This window comes from Prosopis cineraria, unplaced genomic scaffold, assembly GCF_029017545.1.
Source record: "Prosopis cineraria cultivar Desert tree isolate PC_DT_omini unplaced genomic scaffold, ASM2901754v1 PC7, whole genome shotgun sequence".
Lineage (NCBI taxonomy): Eukaryota > Viridiplantae > Streptophyta > Magnoliopsida > Fabales > Fabaceae > Prosopis > Prosopis cineraria.
The window spans coordinates 30,396,505-30,417,837 of record NW_026555338.1 but is presented as its reverse complement, the minus strand read 5'-3'; the positions used below and the strand labels follow the sequence as shown (position 1 = coordinate 30,417,837).

At 30.4% G+C, this 21,333-nt stretch overlaps 4 protein-coding genes across 6 annotated transcripts; all 4 read right to left on the bottom strand.

The window, feature by feature from the left end:
* Window positions 1-3,362: 3,362 nt before the first annotated feature.
* Window positions 3,363-4,476, bottom strand: LOC129315998 (cytochrome P450 71D10-like). The gene is made up of 2 exons (XM_054960212.1): window positions 4,190-4,476; window positions 3,363-4,105 (listed from the first exon to the last, which is right to left on the bottom strand). The coding sequence occupies exons 1-2, from the start codon at window positions 4,469-4,471 to the stop codon at window positions 3,488-3,490; spliced, it is 900 nt and encodes a 299-aa protein (XP_054816187.1). The 5' UTR covers window positions 4,472-4,476; the 3' UTR covers window positions 3,363-3,487.
* A 199-nt stretch (window positions 4,477-4,675) lies between these two features.
* Window positions 4,676-5,074, bottom strand: LOC129315999 (salviol synthase-like). Its single transcript, XM_054960213.1, has one exon. It carries the CDS (start codon window positions 5,072-5,074, stop codon window positions 4,676-4,678), a length of 399 nt encoding a protein of 132 aa, XP_054816188.1.
* A 668-nt stretch (window positions 5,075-5,742) lies between these two features.
* LOC129316720 (terpene synthase 6, chloroplastic-like) lies at window positions 5,743-14,563 on the bottom strand. Its single transcript, XM_054961113.1, has 6 exons — window positions 14,454-14,563; window positions 14,196-14,337; window positions 13,866-14,081; window positions 13,739-13,780; window positions 13,502-13,642; window positions 5,743-5,886 (listed from the first exon to the last, which is right to left on the bottom strand). The coding sequence occupies exons 1-6, from the start codon at window positions 14,561-14,563 to the stop codon at window positions 5,743-5,745; spliced, it is 795 nt and encodes a 264-aa protein (XP_054817088.1).
* Window positions 13,320-17,108, bottom strand: LOC129314971 (ent-kaur-16-ene synthase, chloroplastic-like). Of its 3 annotated transcripts, none has more exons than XM_054958460.1 (11): window positions 16,980-17,108; window positions 16,043-16,263; window positions 15,821-15,941; window positions 15,626-15,723; window positions 15,311-15,534; window positions 15,113-15,225; window positions 14,918-15,016; window positions 14,460-14,676; window positions 14,179-14,337; window positions 13,866-14,111; window positions 13,320-13,780 (listed from the first exon to the last, which is right to left on the bottom strand). In XM_054958460.1, exons 2-8 carry the CDS (start codon window positions 16,176-16,178, stop codon window positions 14,571-14,573), a joined length of 897 nt encoding a protein of 298 aa, XP_054814435.1. In that variant the 5' UTR covers window positions 16,179-16,263; window positions 16,980-17,108; the 3' UTR covers window positions 13,320-13,780; window positions 13,866-14,111; window positions 14,179-14,337; window positions 14,460-14,570. The 3 variants fall into 3 exon arrangements, with proteins under 3 accessions (XP_054814435.1, XP_054814434.1, XP_054814436.1); XM_054958459.1 differs by having other exon boundaries at window positions 14,196-14,337; XM_054958461.1 differs by lacking the exons at window positions 13,320-13,780; window positions 13,866-14,111; window positions 14,179-14,337 and having other exon boundaries at window positions 14,566-14,676; window positions 14,873-15,016.
* Window positions 17,109-21,333: the final 4,225 nt, after the last annotated feature.

Sequence of the window (21,333 nt, the reverse complement as noted above, 5' to 3'; positions counted from 1 at the left end):
TCACTTATAGATAAATGAAATCTCAGTTGTATAAGACTGAAGCCGTCAATTAGGGTTGAGCCTGTAGGGCTGGCCTTTTTAAGCTCGAAAAAATTTAGAGTTGAGCCACTACTTTGATATTGAAAAAGGTAAATTTGGACCCTTTTAAGCCCTAATATATTTTTTTTGAAAAAAAAACATAAAAAAATAAAAAAAAGACATCATATCACTCAAGCTCAGCAGTAGCACTCACTCTCTAGTCCAAATAATAGACACGCACATTATTATTTGCTTGCTTTAAATATTTTACATTCTTTAAATACCTTGAAATTATGATTTTGATTTGTTATTTATTGCAAATAATGAAAATGAAGAAGGAAAATATGAAAAGCTTAACATATTTTACATTGATGAGGATCCACGAGGAGAAGGATCAAATTATATTGATGTTGATAATGATGAAAATCATCAAAATTTAACTGATGATGCTACCATTATGTAATTGATGTTAGAGTTGATTTTGGGATGTTATTTTTTTATTAGACTTAAAATTTTTATTATGTGAATTGATTTTATTTTATTTTTTTAGACTTAATGTGATATGTAATATGTAATATATTGTTGGGATTTTAATTTTTTTTGTTTTTAAATTTAAAAATTAAAAAAATAATTAGGGTCGAGGCCCTGAGGGCCTGTCCTTCAACCTTGAGGGCCAGGGTCGGACTACTAAAAATAGAGTCCTAAAGTATAATCGAGCTTAAAAGGACCAGCCTGTTTAAGCCCTGGCCCTCGAAGAACCGGCGCTAATTGACACCTCTATACAAGGCCCTCACCATTTTTTTTCCCTCTAAATGCGTTCTCTGCTATCTCCTTATTATTTCTTTCCGCCTCTCCTTGTTGAATAGGTCATTTTAATCAGTATTGTTCTACCCAACAAAATATCATTTATTTCTAGTCCGATCATTATTCACAACGATTGAACCATTGATTCGCATATACCTTGATGGGTTAATGAGCAATCCTATTTTCTTAACATTGATAACTATATTATACCTCCTCATATTTTCTCCCAGAATAAAATTACTTAGCCATCGCTTTCTCCAATGAATGATATGTCGTAAGGCTGGTGATTAGGGTACAAATTAAATATGCAAAAAATTAAAAAAAACCATAAGAAACAATTTGTTAATTTTGGAATAATATTGGACTTACTTTATGTATGGAAATTAAATATTCTTCGTCCCGCCGCATTTCAGCAAACTGGTTCAAGAAGCAGGTGCTGTCTCTGTCATGAAATTGTGGAAGGATCAATTTGACACAGGCTGGTTAGAATCGGATCCAGATATGGTCTAGATCCTTGTTCACATGAAGTGATGACTTATAAATTAATACTTACTCTAACAGTTAGGGTCTGTTTGGATTTCAGTTGGGTATAATAGATTATGAAAATAATTGATTAAGTGGTAGATTTTAATCATAATTGATTATGTTATAACGTAATCTGTTTGGATACTGTTTTTTTAAAAATTAATTTTAACAGAATTGAAGATATTGGATAATTTAATCAAAATTAATTTCTAAATATATAATTTAATTTTTAAATATCAAATATTAATTTTTTAAATATAAAAGTTTAAATTTTATTAAGGAAAAAAAAAGAAAAAGAAGAGAGTTTAATTTTATTTTTATTAAATTATGTGTTTTCTTTGTAATTTTTTCCTGGGCCTGTTTTTGTAATTTTCCCCAACGTTTTTGACAAACTTTTGGCAGAAAGCGGACGAAGGGAGCTTCGGGAAAAACGCGCGTTTTGGCCCAGAATCGATTTTTAATCATTTTCGACTGTTTGGATAGATTGACAAAAAAAATTGATTTTGGGTCCAAAACGCGCGTTTTTTCCTTATCCAAACGGGCACTTAGTCTTATTTATAACTCATTTTTAGTTATAGAAAGAACTAATTTTCTTAATATTATCAATCATAAATCATTTTTAAGTTATAATTAGAGTTCTTGTTATTCAGAAAAGATTTTTATTTAGTTTTATTTCAATTTATTCTTATTCTCCTACCTCTAAATTTGATATTTTAATTGCTATTATTAATTAAAGTAGCTTTATTGTATGATTTTTGGATTGCATGTTTCATCTAAAGTTTTGCCTGCAATAATTGATTGATATAATATCATAAGAGCAATTTGGCCTGGCTTAAATGATTATTCATACTTTATTTCTGGTGTGGGTAATATATAAACAATTGTTAGATTGTGGATTAAAGAAAATTTTAATTAATCCATAACTTAATTTCTTATTTAATCATCGAATGATAATTTGAGAAAATATATAATAAAATCAGAATCATAAAATTAAATAAATTAAATTTATTTTGTAGATGAGGAGGATTAAGTCTAAGTGATTGGGTTGTAATTAATGTGATGCTTATGCTTGGTATTTTTTCAATTAAACTTGCTTTAATTATTCAGTTTTTAATTTATTTTTTAATTAATTTTGTCATAAAAAATCCTCCTACTATTTAGCCTTTCATAATCTTAATTCAAATAATTAATTCATTGACTTTTAGAGAGATGACTTAGGTTGTATTTTATTGTAAAATTTAATTTTTATTAATTTTAATGCTATTCGACATTAGTGTCAACCGAACTGCCATCGTTGACTAGGAACGAATTGTTAATGCCAAATGTGACCGAACCTCCACCAATGGGACCGATCACCGATAGCAACTAAGACTCATCCCACCTGTTATCCAGGACTTGACTGTCAATGTTGACCAAGATCGGACTGCCACCAGCATCAATAAGGATCGGATCGCCAACATTGACTTGTCCCAATAAGCAGTGGCGGTCCATTCTTGGTCAATATATTGTAATTTTAGAATTGTTTGGCATTGATTTGAAATAAAGTCATATTTGTAGTCCAATAATAAAATTCTCCCTTATTAATACTTTTAAATCCCACACAACCTAGATATTAAATAACATGAGATTTATTAACAACATAGGAAAATAACAATTAAGTTAGCGCACCCCGGATCTCAATATATAATAATATTCATGGTAAATAATTGCTTGTATAATTTTTTAAAGTAAGATATATGTGTCATGAACACAAATCTAAAGAAAAAGCTTTTCATAAAAATTAACCCGCATAAATGTGAAATTCACTTGAATTTATAAACCTTATAATTATTCCAAGCTCCCCAGTTTGAAACTCATAACATCTTGAGTCTCAACAAGTTAAGGTTTTAGAACGAATTCTTTTTTTAGAACTATGCTCCTAATAATATATTCACTTGAATACATAGATGTGTATATGTATTTTGTGATGTCTATAATCATTGTAAAAATTTAAAATCTTATCACTAAAGTTGATCAACGGCAAAACAGAGAAAGGAACATTTAAATAGACTTTATTCTCCAAAAAATATGAAATTATATAATTATAAAACAATATTATATTAACTGAACTCAGATGCACACATAATATAGCGCAGACAAATTAAGGGTAATATGTGATAGGAATCAAGCAAAGATCGTTTTTTCTCCTCACTGTAGGGCCAGAATTCTCAGTCATGTCCGATTTTTCATGCTCTAATCCATCAGGAAGCTTCCAATCAAAGTGGTAAAGCAAATTGCAGAGCGTGATTTCCACAAGAACTGTAGCAAATGAGACTCCAAGACATATCCTCCTTCCAGGACCAAATGACAAGTACTCAAACTCTGTGCCTTTAAAGTTGTAATCAACTGAGGCATTCAAGAACCTTTCTGGTTCAAACCTTTTGGCTTCATGCCCGTACTTTGGATCTCTTCCAATTGCCCAACCATTGGTGATGACCCTAGTCTTAGGTGGCAATTCATAACCATTAATTTCACAGCCTTCGCTGTTTTCTCTTGGAAGTAAAAGTGGCAAAGGAGGGTGTAGCCTCAGAGTTTCTTTTATGACTGCAGATGCATGTTTCAAGTGACGAAATTCTGATTCATCTGCATAGCCTTTGCTTCCGAAAAGCCTTCTTACCTCTTCTTGTGCCTTTTTCATTTTGTTGGCATTTCTAAGAAGTTCTAACATTGACCACTCTACTGTTGATGCTGATGTTTCAGTTCCACCAAGGAAAACATCCTGGAAACAACCAATGTTTTGAATCAGAACACACAGATATATGTGTATGTGTAAAGAAATTAAATGAGAAAATAGTACACTCACCACTATAATAGCTTTAATGTTCCTATCAGTCAAAGGGATTTCAAGGTTATTTTCCTTTTGAATCCTCAGGAAAACATCAACCAGATCCTCTGTGTTACCAATATGACCACTGCGATTCTTCATTTCTCCATGATCGTTGATGATATTCCCTACGATCAGATCAAGCTCCTTGTTCACTCCATCAATCTTAGCCTTTATGCCAGTGATCACTTGAACGAATTTCAGCGAAGGGAAGAGATCAGCAACTGAGAAACCACTTGCCAACTCTAAGGTACGCTTCATCAATGACAGGATCTGTTCAACGTTCTTGGTCTTGGCACCAAAGGCTGCTTGTGCAGTGACAAAATTCGTGAGCTCGTAAAGCTTCTCACTGAGATTGATGACGGAGCCTTCATGTTCAAATATATCCTTCACAAGTGCTGACACCTACTCTTCTTTAATTGTTCTGAATGTTTGGACCCTCTTGGCAGACAAAAGCTCCAAAGTTCAAATCTTTCGAAGTTGCCTCCAATAGTTTCCATAAGGAGAAAAGGCTATGTCTGTGTTACTGGAAATGAGTGTGGTGGCAACAAGAGCAGGTCGATTAGCGAAGGTTGTGTCATGGGTCTTCAAGATCTCTCTGGCAATTTCTGCGGAAGAGACAACGACATGGGACAGCTCCCCAAGTTGAAGGTGAATGAAGGATCCATACTTGTTGGCTAAGTCTCTCATGGCATGATGAGGTAGTGATCCAACAAGTTGGTGTAAGTTTCCGACAATAGGTAATTTGGATGACCCTGGGGGTAGGGTTTCGATTGATTTCTTGGAGGTTAATGATCGTTTTAGTATTACAAGGAAGAAGAAAGAGATGGCGAAGAAGATAGCGTATGGGATGTGAATCTCCATTGATGGGCAAGGAAAGGGAGAACTGGGGATGCTCTGGGTTAGAAGATAAGGACCCCTTTTATAAATTAATAAGTTAAAAATGGTATTATGTTATATTATATATGAACCAAAATGTGGGGAAAGAGATTTGATGAGATAACACCTGTTGATTTCCTGATTATTCAATTCTAGCTTACTCTGGATGCAAATTCAACTCCGCACTTCAACAAACATTAAATCACGCAATCTCCATTAAGAAATCCTGATCACTGCTTAGCCGAGTTAATAAGCATTGGTTTGGGTGCTTGTTACAGTTGTGAATTGTGATAGAAAGGTATTTATATATCCGGACCATTTAGATTTAATCAGCAGTTTGAATTTACTTCCAAGCTTCTGCCCAACAATAGCACCCACTAACACACCGAAACAGTGAGAGCAACGACAATGCGAGGAAGGAAAAAAGTTTCGACACCCATGCTCAAAAATGGAGATCCACGGCAAGCACAGATCAAGGAAAGAAAAAGGAAATTCACCACAAAACAGGGGAAGAAAGGACTCACGATTTGCACCACAACGCTGTGGTTCTGGGCGGACGTCACAACAATGGCAAGTGGAGCTCCTGTTCTCATCAGCAGCGTGTTGAAGAGCAAAGGACAGAGGTGGCTGGATCGAGGATGAGGTAGAAAAGATCAGAAAGGAAACAAGGCAGCAGACCAAGGTGAAGATCCGATGACAACCACACCACAGAAGATGATCGGCGCTGACAGGAGGAAGGATGGCCGGTGACTAATGACGGTGGAAGGACAGTCGGTGACGAGGGAGAGAAACGCGGACTAACAATGAGGGGAAAGAAGAAAAACACAGACTAAATCAGGCTCTCTCTCTCACTCCTCCCATCTGTAGCTCACCGACAAACAAGGAGAAAAATAAATTGTAATAGTTGGTGGGAAAATTACAAATAAAGACGCCACGAGAATGATTACACGACACTGCCTTCACCAAAGTAATTTGTTTCGATTGCAACTTTTATTTGTCTAACTAGAATGGCTACAAGTACTTCTTCATAAGATAAAATTAGGTTTAATTTATTTGAATCCCTTGAATTTCAATAACATGAGAGGGATTAATATTTAATACTAAATGATTTATGTGGTAGCGCAAAAGATAGGCCACAGCACCAACTCTTCTTAAGTGTTCAAATGACATGAATTACCTCATGCTTAACTCACCTTCCTTCTCAAATCTTTTCACACTCTTCATGAAGACAACCTAAAAAATATTTTATTTCAGATACCAAAATCAAAATAAGCTTCTTCTTCTCCTTCTTTTTTTTTTGTTTGTTTGTCAATTTTGCATTGCATTGTTAACAGCCACTATTAAATAACTTTTATTCTCTTTCACAAGATTCACATCCTACAATTTACTTTCCGTTGAATTATCTTTGTCAAGGAAAAAAATCTTATAAATTGTTTGATCCAAAAATCTTTAATTCTAATAACCATAGGGGGTAGTTGTAAATTTTGAGTTCCTTCTCCCTGTGATATTCTTAAATGACATCTTCCAACATAACGTAACATAAAAAGTAATTTGATATACTTGAATTCACGTTTCAAAAACTTTGCCTAAAATACTGTTCTTTAAACTTTAATGGTGTCAAACATAAATAATGCTCATCATGTTATTCTGAACTCCTTTAAATGTACCAAACATTTCATCAATATTTTTTTTACTATAAATTTGTCAAGAAAATATTTAAACATCATATTCATTTAATTCATAAACATCATTCTTTCTCCTCCATCATCCCACCAAAAACTATTTCAACTCACTTATGAGACCTAAAATCTTATTAGTAACTAATATAATCAGTTAACAAATAATAAAGCTTAACCACTCTTCACCTAGTTTAGCATGTTATAAACAAATAATTGATCCTAAACTTGAAATAATCATAACTTAAGATAAGAACATCCAATTGAAGCAAATTATGACTCTTTGAAAAGATATATTCATGTATTATCTACTGCTAAAGTTTCAAAGTCATTGAAGTCCATTTAATTCAAGGAAATATCAAACATCAGATCTAATACAAAATATACAAAACTGTCTTATAACAGCTTTTGGATTAAATTCAAAAATTCATAAAATAATCTCTAGAACTCAAAAATTAATATATTTGGGAGAATGAAACTTTGATATGTCCCATAAATAGCCAAATTTAAACTCAAACTTCAACCTTTAAGACATTCAACTGTAGTCATATTTACTACTCATTTGGTTTGTTTTGAAAGCTCAATTGCTTGAACTTGTACTCTTTTGAAATCCTTCATCTTAAACATCTTTTTTAATCACTTATATAACATGTAAATCTAATTCGATACTTAAGTTTGGCCTATGATCCAAAGTGATTGCTTGACTTGCATTGACACAACTTAAGTCATACATAACTCCAATCAAACCATATGAACTCCAATGTTCCACTTTAAATCATAATTCAAGTCTCTCATCACTCAAGTTCAAATTCGTATTCTCATATCATACATGATCTGTTTGATTCTTAATAGATTTATTTAAACCATTACCATGAGCCAAGAGCCTAAGTTTCTACACTTTATTCACCACAATTTGTTTTTGGCCTAAAATTTGATGTTTCAAAATATAAATCTTTCATCCACATGATAGCTTATTTAATCATCATAATTCTTAATCGCACCTCTTTTATTGTAATTTCATTAATAAACCTTTTAGGCACTTATGAAAAGTCATCAAATCCTTCACCTTCTATCTAGGGTGAAAGATTCAAACACTTGATCCATCAAAGACATTTCACTAACAAGACTTGCTATCATGATACTCAAGCATATAAGAACACTAATAATTAAAATCAAACGATGGATTGAGGATGAAGAAGGCGAGCAGATTTTTGATCCTGGTTAACAGGTCGAGACGAGGAGTTTGGCGTTTTTCCTTGATATGATTGTTTCAGTTTTCTGACTTTCGGGTTTTTCATGTTTTTTGTCGCTTGTGCCGTCTTGATTGAGGTACGTATCTCTTCAGTCTAATTCGATACTTAACTAATCTTTGTTGAAAAGCCTACTTTCATTGTAAACTTATTGTAAAGAAAAAATTACATTAAAGTTTTATAAAAAAAATTAATTATTATAAGATCTGTTAATAATTGATATAAGACAATTTAAAACAAAATGTGTTACAAATAGCCTTATGTAGTTAGTAGCAGACATTACAGTAATTAATTTTTTTATATAAATTTTAATATAATTCTCCCTTTCCAATAAGTCTACAATGAAAGTAGGCTTTTCAATAAAGATTAGTTAAATTAATAAGAATTTGATTTATAATATAAAATTCTGCTATCAATATAAATTAATCTAGATATTTAACTAGTAAATATTAAAATATTAATATTATAATTAAAAATTATTTTTTGATCAACCAAAGTCGGTCAGCCATCAATTAACAATGGTAGGTGGTCAATCAACACAGATCACCATCCGTCAAAATTGTACGAGTCTAACGGTATTTGTGTCATTTTATAATTAAGGAAATTTAATTATAACCAAAATCCATGAAACTTGAAAATATTTTCATAACTTTATGAAATTTATACGTAATGTGCTAAAAAGTATCTTAACTGGGACCTTTCATAGTATTTTCCCCCAAAACTTATGTATATTTCTAATTTTCAAGGATACAGTAGAATTTATTTTATATTGGGACATCTTTCATTAGTTACTGGGGAGACTGACAGTTAAACCCTAAAGAAATAAATTAATAATAGTTAAGTTTTTGATAAAATTTTCTACAAATATATTATAAATATCAATTCAAACGGGTATAAATAGAAATTTTTATCACAATATAAGAGTTATATTTGATACTAAAAATACTTATTTACAATTAAATTTTTGAATTTATAATAATTTGAATCGATATTTTTATATATATTTTTTAAAAAAAATTTGCTTAAGACTCAACTGTTATTAACTTAATATTTTAGAACCTAATTGCCATTCTCCCTTAGTTACTGGCTTTGGATCAAGGGTGGAACTAGCCTTAAGGTGGGGGGGCAATTTTTTTTTTAAATATGTACACACACATATATTGTTAATTTGATTTTTTACATTCTTTATAGTTAATTTTTAAAAAAATAAATTACAATCAATTTTAGAACTAATGATAATTATGTAAAGGGAAATATTTACATATTTAACCTTATATATAATATATTTTTTTCAATCAAATCAAAATAAGTGGATCTTAAAGTATTAATAATATTAACCATAAGCATTAGGTATAGAATAAATAACACTCCTTCATTAAAAAAATATAAGATATTTTAACTGAATCTCACCCTAATAAAATAGTTACTTCTCTTCAAACTAATCTTATCTTTTCATATTTACCTTTGTTTAATATATTGTTTCCCTAAGACAAATATAAAATGGTTTATTCAATAAATGCACTTTTACAAGAAAGGCAATGATTACCTTTTGAAAAATAAAAATGTCTCACATTTTTTTAATATACAAACCCTTAAAAAATGCCTTATTTTTTTAACAGATGGAATATAAAAAATTCACAAGTTTTAATTTTTTAAGTCATTTCTAATATATTTTATGAAAAATCTACTCTAAGGTCCAATGCAAGTAATCTAAATACAAAAGCTCACTGAATTATTATCATGAAGTGATAATTTTAAAAATAAAATATTTTAATGCAGCAATAGAATATGGTTTTATTCTTACTTAAAAATATTAATAAGGATACATATTGTACTATAATTAACTAACATGTTTATAGTCTTATTTATAAGTTACTTTCAATATATTTTATTGAAACAAAAAAATTTTTAAAATTCATTAATTCTATTTAAAAATTTAATAAATTTTACTTTATCCCTTTAAATGTGTATGCTTTAATAATGTATTTCTCTTACCATTATTTAATGAAGGTAAAATAAAAAACTTATGTTAAAAATTTAATGAGATGACTTATTAATTGGATTAAAAAAATTTCTCTTTACCTTATAAACTTTAGATATATTAGACCCATATAAATACAAATAAGAGGAAGGAAGATAGCCCCCCTTAGAGCTGGGAATTCGGGCAACAAGTCCGACTCTCTGAAAAGCTCGAATAGTAAAGTCTAATTAAAATTTTATTTTTAAAATTCTTTAATTAATTTTTACTTTAAAATTAATTATTTATTTTATAAAAATTATAAATATTTTTTATTTTTAAACGATATATGAGATTCAAATATATGATATTTTATATATTTTTTAAAAATTGAGTGACCAGGCTTAACTGGAATATAAATTTTTTTTAAAGTTCAATCCTAAATTTTTTAAGTTAATTTAAATTAATCTATCAAATTTTACTTAAATTATCAATTTAGCCCGCTCGCCATGCATGTGGGAACACCCGATGAGACATCCATGTAATATCTGCCCACATGGTGAGCCCCCAAAAAAAAAAAATCTATCTACATGGAAGAATGACTTTTAGGTTCTTGTAACTTAATTATTGAAACTTGGGTCTGTCAAAATAATAATTTTCTTTTTAAATTGACAGCTATAATATATTGTATTAACAACTCCTCTTTAAACAAATCAGGAACCTAAACGTTAATAGTATCGTCGGAAAGGACACAGATGTTTCCACATGAACAAGAATAGGTTGCGTCACTTGCACTAACCGTGTTTGAGTAATATTGGAGCTGGATGGTTGTGAATTCAAATAATTAAATTTAAAGTATATTTTTAATTTTTTAACATTATATAAAATTTTAATTTAGTCTTTTAATTTTATAAAGTATCTTTTTAGTTCTTTAACTATAACATCATTAGTTTAAATGTGTCAATCATTATTATTTTAAAAAAAAATTAAACTTAATATGTCAATATTTGAGAATATTTTGTCAATATTTGATATTTCAATGTAAAAATTTATTAGGATAAAACTAATAGTATTAGAATTAAAGGACAAAATATATATTTTATTCAATAATTAACATAGATTAGATATTTAAAATTCTAAAATATTTAATTTATAATGAAAAATTTGATCCAAATCCATAAAATTATATACATATATATACATATAACGGCTAAACCCAGATTCCTACTATTCCAAACATATCAGTAACGTATTTATTCACCTTAATTTGTCAATCTATTTTGGCCAAAAATAATAATAATTAGTCAATCTACGTCTGGGTTGCATATATTTTTCTAAGTGAAAAACTTAGTTTATTGTTTGGTCGAGTTTATTGTTTAGTCAAGGTCTATTTCCATAGGTGACCTTTTAATATTAATTCAAATCACTTATCTTCTTGATCGAATTGACTTTTGTTAATCGTACAGCTTATTGACTTCCATGGCATTAGATTCACTCAGTTATCTCAATCTTCATTTTGGTATGTTTGAATTAATAAAGGTTTGAATTTGATTAAATCTTTCATTTGAATATAAAAAAATATGAATTTAAATCCAATACATTTCCTTTTAATCAATCTCTCAAATTTTCTCTACTTTAGTCATTTAAAATTTCAGCCATATCAAAACTCTCGTTCTCTTCATATTTTTATTATTAATGTTTTTATGATTCTTATTTTTTTTTAACCAATGTTTTTATTTTTTTGAATATAAATTCATCTCCCTTATTCATTTAAAAATTTTAAACTGCTCAAACAAAAAATTTTAAATACATAAATTTTAAATGTGAGATTGAAAATGTAAGATTTTAAACATAAAATTCATATTCAAATCTATCAATGCAAATGCTACCTTAATGAAATTCATTTTCCGTGGCCAAAGAAATTCTTCCTCATATTTACCGTTAACTATATTATTATTTTACCTGAAGTTAACTATATAATTCGCGGTCATTTTTTTTTTGCCAACACATCATATAAATAATTTTAGGATATGCCTAAATCATCTTGATGCTGATTATTTTGCTGAAAATATTCCCTAATAAATTAAAAATATCACTGAAGATAAAGCGAGACTGAGTTAATTAATAATGACCTAAAAAAATTAAATTATAAATTAATAGTTAAATTATAAATTAGTAAGAAATCAAAAAAGAAAATGAGGTGAATGTCACGGACATGCCATCTTAGCATAGTCGGTCAATTAATGGTCAAATATTTGGATCTGTTAAAACTCGGCAATATTATTGCTTTGTTTTTAAAACATTGGAGGAATATTGTGCATTTAAAAACTTAAAGAGACCACTTGCGCCTACCTGTATATTTCTAGGCCAGATTTGCATGCTAATCCAATTTTTATAAAACATAAAATCTTTTCTCTATTTTTTTGAAAGGAAAACTTTATAAAATTCACGAATTTTCAACTGGGTTCATTTCAAGATTCAAAATATTCATCCATGAGTCATATTGAATCTCAACTAATTCATATCAAAATTGAAAGAAGAATTGTCTAATATTTTCTACATAATTAATATCAAATAAGAAATAAATTCCAACTATCTGAATACCAACTAATTAGCACGAAATGAGGATAATTAATACTAAGATTTTATGAATAATTGATTGAGATATAAATATGATTAAATTGATCACAACATATTAAGTTGACCACCCACTATATAATTCATTTTTCTCTCATCGTTTTTTATGTTAGTTGTCTGGGTTGAAATTATTAATTATTTATAACTTATTGTAGAATGTAATCGCACCAATCAGGGTACACACACAAATATAATTATGATTAAATCGTAATGGTTTAGGTCATATTTTATTTTTCTAAAAACATAATTATATATCAATTCTAGTTGGCATAGGTGACATGGACTCTTTTAATTTAAACAAGTAGTTAGGATCTCAAATATCAGCTGCTGTGTATGTGGCAATTTAATTTGAGAAGTTTATCAGTGTCCCCAGTTGGGTGCTAGAAAGGTCTTACCCATGTATAGATACGAAAATTTATTTGCTCGATTAATTGCATATATCTGCGCGCGCGCATATATAATTTGAGGTTGGAACGCGGGAAACAACAATATAATATAGATATATTTTGTGAAGGTAGTAGAACTAGTATTATTAAATATTAGAATTATTAATAGCATTATACATAATGATTTTTTTAAATAAAAAAGATTTTTGTGTGGGCATTTGAGCCGAGGAACCATAATTCAGACCCTTATGATCTACTCCCGAGCGGTGATCAATAACCGTATACCGTCAATTGCATGTTATCTAACTAATATTTAATGTTGAATTGATTTTCGGATGTTTCACGGTAATATTAATCAAGGTACTGCTAACAAAATTGATCACTAAATCAACTAAGACACTAGATCAAATGTTAATAATCAAAACCATAATCCAAGCATAATAAGGCTCAAGATATTAGTTCAACTGGATTGCTTAATCATATTTCAAAACGATGGGATCGCTGACAACGGCATCTTTGACACTGATGACCTCGTCCGACAAGTCACGTGCATGGATGACATCTTCTTTCTTGTAGGTGACGTACAACGATCTAGCCATTTTCCATATCACATCCTTCACTGGGCTCGGTATTATGCTTCCCTCTTTCTGCAAAACCATTCTCAACAGCTCTTTTCTGCTCTCTTCAATCTCTTCCTTCACCTCCTTCACCACTTCTTCTTCACTTCCTTATCACCCCCTCACTCTCACTGCTATCGCGTTCAGTTTTCCTTGCTCCATTTCCCTCTGCATAACAACACACAAAACCCTAATTAATATCCTAAAGTGGGATATATAATTGATCAAGTCGAATTAACAAAATATAACTGACCTTGTAGCCGTTGATATCGTTGAGCAGTCGTCCATAAATGCTAACCACGTCAAATAAGCGATTGTATTCGTCACTTTCAATGCTTTCCTGTGGAAGCTCAGGTCCTACCAGATACAGACCTGGGAGGAGAATTGGTCCCAAGGCGAATGATATTAGTGCCACCGGCACATATTCCTCATAGCTTGGCACGTAATTGTTTCTCCTCCACTGAGCTTCCTGTAGGAAAGATCGCAGACAGTCCACCCACTGCGAATCAACTTAATTATTACTTGCTCAGACCACTACTCATTCACATTCTATGGAAGGTACACACACACACATATGACTCACAATCTGAATCAGGTGGTTCAGCACGCTTCGTCCTTGAATCTTAAGGGCTTGGTCTGCTATCTCACAAATTGTTCCTTTCAGTGCTAAGAATAATATTTTAACTGGCTCCGAACAATTTTCCTTCTCGATGTCTACGTCCCACCTGTGGCACGTTCAACGTTGTTGATATATATATATATATATATGCAGCATCAGTGTTATAACGCCGGAGAAAGGAATTTTAAATTCACAAGGGAAAATAAACTTGGGTCAATGTACATATACTTCTCCATGAGTTCGACAAGCCTTGTCTGGTCTTCTTCAGAGCCCCAAACATCGTACATGTCATCAGAAACAGATACGAGCAAGCCATTCTTAGCCCATGACATACGTGCCTCACGAAGCTCTGGTTCCACATGTGTTCCTGCGGCTGTCAAGTACGAATATGCCACTTTTTGGTCTGGGAAACTGTAGTTTGTCCATTCCACTCTCCATAAACCACCTGGTTGTATGATATAATAATAGACCAAATGTGTGAGATTCAGACGAAACAATTATATATGAATAACCACTCAGAAAATAGAACACTCTATATATGTATATGTATGGGGGTGTCAACCAAGATCAGCTTAGCCATCTTGTAGTAGTTTTGCCTATACGTCCATTTGAGCTTTGTTTGAGTTATAGAAACAATTAACCTCAAGAGTTATTTCACAATCAGATCTTCGAATTAATAGAGCCACCTATTATATTCTTCGAATTCTTCACGAATTACCAGCTGGCAACTATTGAAGTCTTCAACAGCCAACTCAATAAATTCTCTGTTTGCGAGGTTCACAGAACTGCAAGAAGAATATCCACAAAAATATAAGAAGGATGGATGATATAAGGTTAGGGTTCATGCAGGAAGAAAAAATAATAAGAAAAAAATACTGTACCTGTATGATGTTTTGAGAATTCTCTTTTGGTCAGCCTTATGATTCTCCATTATTTTTCGGTTGAACATACGATCCAAATAAGTGTGATGAGGAAATCGCAAAGCAAAACGAACCTGACATAGTAAAACATCATTTACAATTACGGAGACGTCAAGAACTAAACTGTCATGAGATTGTAGCCGATGTTTAACTACGCACCTCATGGTCAATATTATGAAGAGGTTTGTGATCCTGTTCTGAGGAACAAGACAAATATTCCCTAAGGAAATCTCCTGTCCAGGAATTTAGTTCTTCCAAAACTGGATCATGTGAAAGTAGAGGTATTTGTGAAGCCTTGTGTAACTCCATAACAGCATTAACATCCTTCAAATATCCCTCAAGGCTATTGCAGAATTTGTCTTTAGAAAATCGAATCAGTGCATCTGAAACGCGTAGAAATAAATATCAAATTTAGTTGTTTCTTTCGTCTTTTTGATTTCCTCCTCACAGAAATCAATTGGTGCGCGACAAAACCTGAAGAAACATCATATTCATGTGACCGTAGTAAACGAAATGCAATGGCACATGTGGTTGGTTCCAAAAATATATCATCCTCATCCTGCCGCCACAATCTGCTTGCAATAATAAACAAAATAGAAACATAGACTACTATGAGCTTTTGAATTTTTGTGTGTGTCTATATATATATACGGGACGCTTATCAATTACCTGTATCTTTGGTTTAACACACGACCGATTTCCTCTGTGAAAAATCGATCAATGCCCAATATTTCAAGGCTGTCAACCATATAGATTCGAGCAAAGGCATCAAAAGGATGCCACGTCGGAACTGAAAATTTTAACATTTGTGAGTGTGTACAATTGAATTAGTATACAGTTAAGATTAAGATGATAAAAAAGATATCATACCAAGTTTGAAAAGCCACTAACCAGAATTCCCAAATTTATCTAATAACGAGCGGAGATAATCAAAACATTGTGTATTGTTTAAGTGTGTGAAAGCAGCTGCAGTAGTGGCAGGTGAGTTAAATAAGGATCCATTCTTTCTTTGATGTTTCATAGCCATTTCCCAATCTTGAGAATTTCCAAATCCTTCTGAAATAAATGCTAAATATGCTTTCCAGCCTTCTAAATTGCTTCCAGCCCAGCCTCTGTATATTGTTCAGAAGAAGCATGTTAATCAATAACTTGGTATGTATACATGAGTGTACAGATGACAAAGAAAGTTACTTCCTCCTCCAAATGTAAGAGCTAATTAAATATAGTTTACTTTAGTCTTAAATGTGAGACTTCAATCTATTTCGTCTACCATATTTGTGATTTTCCCTTGAACTAGCTACTTAAACTAATATTGGTTGCACATGTGTAATCAATAATATAAGAATAGTTTCCAATTTAAATGATTAAAAGGAGAAATATTCTAAGGAAACCAATAGACTTATTTTTACAAATAACTAACTTAAGTGCTGATTTTTTTTTAATTTGTGTGATTTAATTATCTATCTCACATATTTAGGCTTGAAAGGAGTGTGTGTGTGTGTGTATGCCTTTGGAGCTCCAATTCTCTCTTTTGGATGGGTGACTCCAGACTTTTCCCCCCAAGGGGAAGATTCAGATCCAACTTTTGGGCTTTCTCGAGTACATGAGAGAAGATAATGTCGAATCCAATTGGAGAATGTTGCTTGTTATCGAAAGATGAAGCAATGTTTGACTCAATATATGCAAGTCCTTTAACAGCACGAGATGACATATATATCCCGTTATTTAACAAAACATAATTAATGGGTCCAAAGCTAGGACACTATAAGGAATGAATAAGACAGAAAAAATCATTATTTTTTGTTAGATTTGATTAAATCATTATTACCTTTATTAATTTTCTGTTCACCAACACCCCATTGCTTAAGAGCAAGGACACAAGCCAAGGTAGATAGGAGAGAGTCTTTGGTCAATAACTCATCACGATCAACATGACCCCATGATCCATCCTTTTGTTGATTCTCTAATAATCAAAGATTTGTTTACTAAAGATTCCTTATCAACACCTAACTCTTCTCATATTTAGTTATTAATGAAACTTGAAGTCTTTGTAGTTTATTAAAAATTAAATGAAGTTTGCGGTGTCTTTGAAAATTAACACTTGAAAATTGAAAATAGATCCCCTAATATAAAACTCAGTCGCAACTTGCTTCATGGAGCCATGAAGTTTTGAAATGTTAGGCCAATGAGTAATAGGCTAGTGTAAGGGGCCAGGGCCTGTAGTGAAGCCTTGTAATCTATTAGCGAATGCTTCATATTCTCAAAAATAAATTGTTCTTTTGTTCCACTTGCTTTTTTGATTTTGTTCCCCTTTTCTGTGGAGACTTAGTGCACAATAAGTAAAGGTATCAATTAAGGCTGGTCTTTTAAGGGCTAAGGCCTAAATGGGATGACTCTTTTAAGCTCGATTATACCTTAGGCCTTCATTTTTAGTAGTTCAGCCCTGGCTCTCAAGGTTGAAAAGCCAACCTCAATCATAATTATTTTTTTAATTATTTTAATTTAAAAATTTAAAAAAATATATTTAAAATCCTAACAAAGTTATTAGATATCACATTAAGTCTAGAATAAAATAAAATTAATTCATACAACAAAAATTTTAAATCTGATAAAAAAATAACATCCCAAAATCAACTCCGACATCAATTACACATTGGTAGTATCATCAGTTAAATCTTAATGATTTTTATCATCGTCAACATCAATATGATTTGATCTTTCTCCTTGTGAACCCTCATCAATAGCAAATATGTTAAGCTTTTTATATCTTCCTTCTTCATCCTCATTATCTACAATAAATAATAAACCAAAATCATAATTTTAAGGTATTTAAAGAATGTAAAAATATTCAAAGTAAGCAAATAATAATGTGCGTGTCTACTATCTGGATTAGAGAATAAGTACTGAGCCTGAGTGATGTGGTGTCTTCTTTTTATTTTTTTTTTATGTTATTTTTTTCAAAAAAAATATATTACTCTTAAAAGAGCTGGCCTTTTTTATTTTTGGGCTTAAAAAGGCCGGCTCTTTTAAGAGTAATATATTTTTTTTTGAAAAAAACAACATATTACTCTTAAAAGAACTGGCCTTTTTTATTTTTGGGCTTAAAAAGGCCGGCTCTTTTAAGTTCAATTTATCTTTTTAAAGACAAAAAAAGTGGCTTGACTCTCAATTTTTTCAAACTTAAAAAAGCCGAGATTGTATTTGTCTTACAATGAGTGTATAATATATATATATATATATATATATTCTATTTTTTTATATCTGAAAGTATAGATTCTATCCGTCTCATTGTATTTGTCTTTTAAACTTATCAGACAAGCAAAGTAAAAAAAAATACAACAAATATATAAAAATATGACCTATTTTATTAAAATTTCCTTTCATGTAATGCCTCTAAAACATTGTTATAATAATAATAGTAAGTTACTAAAGGATAAAACACGTAAAGTGTTATTAAATATTACTTATTAATATATATAAGTGTCATTTCCCTTGTACGCTGAACCATTTGTTTTGCCTCGTTAATGATATATTATCCTTTTGCTGGTTAAAAAAAGAAACGAAAGATGTTATTAAATATTATTTTAAAATTCTTAAAATAAATAAAATATGAATAGAACAAATATAAAAAAATAAGTAAAAAATAATAATTTTTTCTACAAACAAAAACGGAGGGAGTACGTTATAAGGGTCTTTCTTGTGGAAATATATGATAGTTTGAAAAGCAGGTTGCCTCCAGATAATGACACAACTTTTCTTCAATTCCAAAATGAATAGAACAAATGCTTCAGTCTTGTTGAACTTTATACGGCTGACTCGTGGAGTTTGTTTTTTAACTTTTTAATTTCATCAAATTAGCGTAAAACTTTTTTAATATCAATTTGATTAAAAATTGAAGGAAAAAAATTAAACATGTGCTCGAGCTTTGAATTTAAGTATTTCTTAACATACATTTATCTGGACGTACCCGTTCAGGATTCAGGCCCAATTTCTTGGCTTATTGTGGGCTTTCAGTTCAAGACTTCAAGATCTCTCACCAATTTTATGGGCTGATGGATTTGGGAAGGATTTGTGACTTTGTGGGCTCATGCCTTTGACAAACCCTTGTTGGATTTATGACTAATGCCATTAAAAAAAATAAAAAAGAAACAGACACTCTAGCTCAAAATTTTCATTAGAATTATTAGGACTAAGGTCTATTTTTACCTTTTAGGAGAACTCAGTATTTTAAATTTTTTATTGTAGTGATGTTACCTTTGAAATAATTAAATTTTAACAATGTTATCCCTAAATCTAATATTAAGTTTGAGCCAAAAAAATTAACGATCTAACATTTGGTACTTAAAATAGAAAATCTGTCGTTTAACTAGAGATATGCATATAGGATAAGCAATACATTATATGTTACAAGAGAATATCGTTACACATGACATCCGTAAATCATCACAAATTTTATCCATTATCTGGAAAAATGGCAATGAAGCCCCCAGAAGAGGGGAAAAAAAAAAGTAGTGAGGGCCCAAATGCATCTAAATATTTATCTGTGGATAATTAAAGGTTGATCAATTCATTTATAGATAAATGAAATTTTAGTTGTGCAGGCCCTTGCTATTTTTTTTTCCTCTAGCTACACTCACCGCCATTCTTCCTATAATTTTCTTTCTATATATCCTTATTGAATTGATCATTTTACTCAATATTGTTCTACCCAACAAAATATTATTTATTTCTAGTCCTATCATTATTCACAACAATTGAACCATTGACTTGTTAATGAGCAATCAATCCTATTTTCTTAACATTGATAACTGTACTATACCTCCTCATATTTTCTCCCAGAATAAAAATTGCTTAGCCATCGCTTTCTCCAATGAAATGATATGTCGTAAGGCTGGTGATTGGAGTATAAATTAAATATGCAAAAAATTAAAATAACCATAAGAAAGTATTTGTTAATTTTGGAATAATATTGAACTTATATATAGAAATTTAATATTCTTCGTCCCTCCACGTTTCGAGCAAACTGGTTCGTTAAGCATGTGCTGTCTCTGTCAAGAAATTGTGGAGGAATCAATAATTTGATACGGTCTGCAGGTTAGAATCGGATCCAGATATGGTGTAGACCCGTGTTCACACGGATTGATAACTTATTAATTAATACTTACTCTGATCGGTTAGTCTTATTTATAAATTATTTTTAATATATTTTATTAAAATTTAAAAAAATAAATTTTATTAACTCTATTTTAAAATTTAATAAATTTTAAATTTTATACATAATAAGAACAAAAAAAATTATTAAAAATAATTTTTTAACATTTAATAAAGATAAAAAAGTAAAAATGAATTTAAAAAAACATGAAGTATCCTGCATAAATTTACAAATAGAACCAAAAGAGTATTCCATAATATATTGTTATAAATTTATAAATTATTATTATTATTATTATTATTACCACATATATAGAAGGTATATTATTTTTTGACCCGCATTGAATGTAAGTTGTTAATAGGAAGAATTTCATTATACGATAAGAAATGTAACTTTATTACAAATCAATCTCAAACAATTCTGAAATTACATGCAGGACTAAAAGATTAAACTGAAGCTTTGTTTTGTAACAAAATGACTAAAATATCCTCCAACTAATTTTTTGTAACAACTAAAGTCCCAAACAATAACATTACTAAAATAATAAGTCATGTTACAGTTTAATAAGTTCGCTTCATGTTGTTACAAAATAATATTAAATATACAAAATCTGTATTGTAAAAAGTTTCTTTATTGTGTTAATAAATAAAATTATTAAAATAACAAGTCAAGTTATGGTTTTAACAAGTCACGTCATATTATAAAATTGAATATGCAAGATAAGTGGTTAACAAGTTTTTTTATATTACATTTAGATGCAAATGGATTTTGAATTTTGATTTGAATTTAAGCCTAATTTATTATTTGGATCCATAGGAATTTATGGATTTGGATTTGGTTCAAATTCATATTTAGATATAATTCTTATGTAATTTCAAATCCTTTCTATACATTAAGAATTTTAAATTTTAATTCACTTTCAATCACCCTCTGCTGTCACCATGTGCCAGTCCACTGTCTCTACGGCAGATGACTAGTGAGAAATTGCAATTTTATGTATTTTTATTTTTTTAATTTAGAATTTTTAATA